The sequence below is a fragment of the Habropoda laboriosa genome, unplaced genomic scaffold, assembly GCF_001263275.1.
Source record: "Habropoda laboriosa isolate 0110345459 unplaced genomic scaffold, ASM126327v1 scaffold87, whole genome shotgun sequence".
In the NCBI taxonomy this organism is placed as follows: Eukaryota; Metazoa; Arthropoda; class Insecta; order Hymenoptera; family Apidae; genus Habropoda; species Habropoda laboriosa.
This window is the reverse complement of record NW_017100209.1, coordinates 1,599,616-1,605,092: the sequence shown is the minus strand read 5'-3', so window position 1 is coordinate 1,605,092 and position 5,477 is coordinate 1,599,616. Positions and strand designations below refer to the sequence as shown.

Sequence of the window (5,477 nt, the reverse complement as noted above, 5' to 3'; positions counted from 1 at the left end):
AAATATTTCATGTTTTTGATTGGTGACATTTTTTTACATACATAATCTAGTATATATTTATGTTTTATAATTTTCCATTTATAACAATGGTTCACATATACCCGAGGAAGTACTTTTATTCTGAAAACTATACACGATAATTTAAAAAAATCTTTATAATAACATTATGTATTCTTTGATGTCAATTTGAATGAACGACACACTATATACACTATATATTTGAAGACCAATGAAGATTCATTTCATAGCGTTAGTTGATAAGCCGGGTGTGATCGTTGTAAAACGTCAAGCACGAAATCAAAATGTCAAGAAACGATGGCAAAAAAGATTCGTCAGCATCTACATTTCGAAAAATCGATGTTGATCAGTATAGTGACAATAATTTTAGAGAAGAAGATGCTGATGGTGGAATAGGAGGACCTACTGGTCCAGATGAAAATGAAATTTTGACACTTCTTAGCCAATATCCTTTCCATGACGTTTGTCGATATATAATAACATTACAATAATTTTTATTACATTTTATCGTATTTTCCTTAATATGTACTTAAGGGTAAGAATGCTGATGCTTTAATCTCAGTGTTAAGATCTGCACCACTTGGCTGTAAAAATCAACAAGTAAAGGTAACCTTAGTATCACGCCCTTTAACTACTATTTTATGAAATCGTTATTTTAATATTTTTAGTGTATTGCACAATCAAATGTTTTATTCATATTTATAAATAAATATTGTTTAGCACTTTAAAGTATACTTTGATACATGTGGTATAAAATGTATAGCATATATAATGTGTTATAACTTCTTTGAATTATGTGTTCTATATAGTAAATGCGTTTTATAGTATAGTATTTAATAAAATAAGAATAAGTAGTACTTAAAAAAAAAGAAATTTGGTTTTTACTTTATGTAACATGTGTGTATATGATTTTGTGTAATTAATCATTATTTATTACAGGATAACGCACGGAATTTAACCCTAAAGGTTCTTTTAAGTATAAAATCTACTCAAATAGATGATTGCTTAGCACAATTAGATCGGGACTTATTGGATGTTGTAATGAAATATATCTATCGGGGATTTGAAATTCCAACAGAAGGTAGCAGTAGTCATTTATTAACCTGGCATGAAAAAGTATACAATATCAGCGGTGTTGGCAGTATTGTACGAGCATTTGCAGATAGCAAACGTGCTTGAAAATTTGTACATTTTCCAATGATGTTCAATACAATAATTATCATTAATCCTTACTGTTACTCATTGTCATTGTTCATGCAATGAGGATGTAGATAGAGGATGTAGATTCCATATGGGAAATATAACACATTTGTGTACATTTGTTATCAATAAAGTAATTTTTATTTCTTATACATTTGGAGAAAAGTCTTTCTCATTTTAGGTCTTTATTATCTTTGACACATTTTGCTTGTTTTATGTTAAAGGTAGAATTTTTTATTTTGTATACAAAACAATATCATAATCCAATAGAAGTAACATTTATATTTTTTATTAGAATTTTATGTATCATGTATCTATATATTCATCTATGCATAATAATTTTATAACAATTTGGTACATATAAAATAATGATACTATATATACTTCATATTAAATGACATTTAAATCCTATTATCAAATATATAACAAAATGAATAAAATTAGATTATAAATTTTATAATAGTTCAGAGTAGTTCCATTATTATGGAGATATTCTATTGAGTATTCATTACTCACATTTGTTTTTTACTGTGAGCATTATCATATTTGTTTGATGTATTAAATATAGTGCACTCACAAATACTGCATTTGCTCTATAACAAGATTGAGAAAAACAGTTATGTTTTTAAAATAAATATAATAAATTGGGAGAAAGACAAACTTAATGATACATACTGCCCTTCTTTAAAATACTCTTTTAATGTATTGCTAAACCTTTTACTATATTTAACAAATTCCCTTTTCCTTTGATCTAAAGCCTGCTTTCCAGCAGAACCACGTATGAATGCAGTAACTTCATTCACTGCATCTAAAAGTTTTTTTATTGCACTTGCAATTTCTCTAAAACAAGTATATCAAAAATACATTATGTGAATTAAATAACAGAGAATTTTAACTTCACTATGCTACATAAGTAAAAACATACTTGATTGTTTCAAGAAATGTTTTACGATCAGTTATTTCATCAGGAATTCTACTAAGTATTCTTTTCAATGAAGCTGATTTGCGATTTAATTCTTGAAAAGCATCCTCAGATCTTGCTGATCTATATTCAACAACTATAACACATAAAGCAAAACAAAAACTTAAACATATTTGTAACAATAATTGTTCAGATTGTACAAAATCATAATGTGATTATACCATCATAATCAGAAGCTGCTCCTTGCAATCTGAGAACACTTTCATTCATATCAAGATTAAGTTCTGCTCGTCGTATTATGCCAAGAATTAAATCATGTGTAATTCCTGGATGAGAATTTTCAGCTTTCCAAAGAGCTGTACGTAACGTTTGTGCAGCCAATACATTTTGTCTTTCTAACTATATAATAATGGATTAATAATTAAATAAATAGAATTTAATATAAAAGGAGAATATATTTCAAAATTTATTTACTGTTCCAATAATCTATTCTAAAGAATTACTATGATAAATAGATGAAAAGGATTTTCAATACCTTCATTAATATTGGTCTTAAGATGACAGGAAGAACCAGTGATGTAACTGGAGTCTCATCGCCCATTGTCATCCTTTACAACGTTTATTTATAAATACAATTCCAATATAATTAATCCGTAACAAGCTAAATGTAGCTAGTTGCTTTTTCAATTGGCCAGCGTAAGCATTGATCGAATTGTTTCCATTAAAATATATTTATTTCAATCATATTCTTAATATGACAGCTGTCACGCTTAGTGTTTTATTCCAAAATGAGGTACACAGGTTGTACAACTTGATTTTCAGGTGAAAATTTTTATCCTAAATTTTCCTTAACTAAATAATATTGTACAATTTTTTACCAGTTTTAACATTAGAACAATTAAAAACTGCTTATTTTCAAATTATGAAAGAAAGGGTATTTTATATATATTGAATAATTTATTATTTACATTATATACTTTACAGTATAGCGTTCCTACTACCTTGAATAATAAATAAATATATTCCCTATTAGATTCAAGTACAGATTTCCAACTTACGAACGATAAATGAAATAGCGCCTTGACACAACGCAAATGAGACGAATTGTATCAAAATAGTGGAGAGTAACCTATTACAATTAATATTCAATTACAAATACGGAATGCTGCTACTTTATTGACATAATTGACTTAAATATATCGTATAAAATTATTGAAATTTTCAATAATGTTGGAACGCAAAGATCCTGAAGGAAACTTATACGTTTTTGTAAGTATATTCGTCGTGGATAACCTCAATTTAATTTGTATAGTATTATTTTTGTTTGTATATACTCTCGTTATCGCTATTTTATTAAATAGAATGAGGAAGATTTACCGTATGAAGAAGAAATTTTAAGAAATCCTTACTCTGTGAAGCATTGGCAACGTTATATAGATCATTTAAAAAGTACAAAAAGTAATAATTTAAATATTGTATACGAACGAGCGTTAAAAGAACTTCCGGGGAGGTAAGATTCCTGTCTTTTTTTTTTTTTTAGATACATTTCCTATAAAATATTCAAGTCTTTCTTTTTATTAGTTACAAACTATGGTATAATTACTTACGTCAACGTGTCAGCCAGTTAAAAGGAAGATGCATAACAGATCCTCTTTATGAAGATGTGAATAATGCATTTGAACGTGCTTTAGTTTTTATGCATAAAATGCCTAGAATTTGGATGGATTATTGTACATTAATGACTGAACAATGTTACATTACACGTACTCGTCAAGTTTTTGATAGAGCACTTAGGGCTCTTCCTATCACACAGCATCATCGTATATGGCCATTATATATAGAATTTTTGAAAAAACACAATGTATATGAAACTGCTGTCAGAGTGTTTAGAAGATATCTTAAGGTAGGATGAAATATTACAATTTAATTTATTAATTCCTTTATTTATTTGTATTTGATAATCTATAGTTTATTTCTAGCTAGCTCCAGAAGATACAGAAGAATATATAGAGTACCTGATATCAATTGGAAGACTTGATGAAGCAGCTGTAAAACTTGCACAGATTGTTAATCAAGATGATTTTGTATCAAAGCATGGAAAATCTAATCATCAATTATGGAATGAATTATGTGATTTGATATCAAAGAATCCTTCTAAAATAAAATCTCTTAATGTAGATGCTATCATTAGAGGTGGTTTGAGACGTTATACTGATCAGTTAGGTCCTTTGTGGAACTCTTTGGCAGACTACTATGTTCGTAGTGGTTTATTTGAAAGGGTACTAATCAATTTTTTTTTCTATTAAAAGACAATTTATCAAGTTTGAAAGTTATATAATTTCCATATTTTTGCTTTTAACAGGCAAGAGATATTTATGAAGAAGCAATACAAACAGTGACTACTGTTAGAGATTTTACCCAAGTTTTTGATGCCTATGCACAATTTGAAGAACTTAGTCTTAGTAGACGTATGGAAGAAGCTGCAAAGAATCCTACTGAAGATGGTATGGGTACATATGTATATACAATATAATTTTTTATTTGATAAAATTTCTAATATCTTATCTTTTGTAATTATATGTACAGATGATATAGATTTAGAATTGAGATTAGCGCGATTTGAACACTTAATGGAAAGACGTTTATTATTATTGAATTCTGTACTACTTAGGCAAAATCCTCATAATGTACAAGAATGGCATAAAAGAGTTAGACTTTATGAAGGACAACCACACGAAGTATAATAAATTTTTACTTTATTTAAAAATTAAGAATAGTTTGATAATTTTACTACTGTAATTGTTAATTTTTCTTTATAGATCATTAATACATATACGGAAGCAGTGCAAACCGTGCAACCACATTTAGCAGTAGGTAAATTGCATACCTTATGGGTTGAATTTGGTAAATTTTACGAAGAAAATGGTCAGATAGCAGATGCTCGAGTAGTTTTTGAGAAAGCAACTCATGTTCCGTATACTAAAGTTGACGACCTTGCTTCTGTATGGTGTGAGTGGGCAGAAATGGAAATTAGAGATGGGTATTATATCTTCTTGTTTTTTAAGGTGTATTAACATTTAAATATATTAATATTGTATATCTAACATGATAATTTCGTTTATGTAGAAATTATAAAGAAGCATTAAAACTTATGCATCGCGCTACTGCTATGCCATTCCGCAAAGTGGCATATCACGATGAGACAGAAACGGTTCAAATGAGATTGTATAAATCCTTGAAAGTTTGGTCTATGTATGCTGATTTGGAGGAAAGCTTTGGCACATTTAAGGTATATTTTATAAGAATATAATTTTATTTGCAAAATCCTTAGAATGTA

General features: G+C 28.1%; 3 protein-coding genes across 3 annotated transcripts in view; 2 read left to right on the top strand and 1 right to left on the bottom strand.

Moving 5' to 3' along the window:
* The first annotated feature begins 272 nt into the window (after positions 1–272).
* LOC108570760 (actin-related protein 2/3 complex subunit 5) lies at positions 273–1,197 on the top strand. The gene is made up of 3 exons (XM_017932664.1): positions 273–479; positions 553–624; positions 958–1,197. Exons 1-3 carry the CDS (start codon positions 303–305, stop codon positions 1,195–1,197), a joined length of 489 nt encoding a protein of 162 aa, XP_017788153.1. The 5' UTR covers positions 273–302.
* A 529-nt stretch (positions 1,198–1,726) lies between these two features.
* On the bottom strand, positions 1,727–2,902 carry LOC108570747 (programmed cell death protein 10). The gene is made up of 5 exons (XM_017932651.1): positions 2,676–2,902; positions 2,362–2,539; positions 2,144–2,276; positions 1,894–2,058; positions 1,727–1,811 (listed from the first exon to the last, which is right to left on the bottom strand). The coding sequence occupies exons 1-5, from the start codon at positions 2,745–2,747 to the stop codon at positions 1,727–1,729; spliced, it is 633 nt and encodes a 210-aa protein (XP_017788140.1). The 5' UTR covers positions 2,748–2,902.
* A 393-nt stretch (positions 2,903–3,295) lies between these two features.
* LOC108570673 (pre-mRNA-splicing factor SYF1) overlaps positions 3,296–5,477 on the top strand; it is a 3,684-nt gene continuing 1,502 nt past the window's right edge. The window contains exons 1-8 of the mRNA XM_017932565.1: positions 3,296–3,409; positions 3,502–3,650; positions 3,722–4,043; positions 4,120–4,419; positions 4,503–4,644; positions 4,727–4,878; positions 4,960–5,180; positions 5,267–5,429. Coding sequence (XP_017788054.1) covers positions 3,368–3,409; positions 3,502–3,650; positions 3,722–4,043; positions 4,120–4,419; positions 4,503–4,644; positions 4,727–4,878; positions 4,960–5,180; positions 5,267–5,429 — 1,491 coding nt within the window. The 5' untranslated portion in view covers positions 3,296–3,367. The remainder of the gene's footprint in view (positions 3,410–3,501; positions 3,651–3,721; positions 4,044–4,119; positions 4,420–4,502; positions 4,645–4,726; positions 4,879–4,959; positions 5,181–5,266; positions 5,430–5,477) is intronic.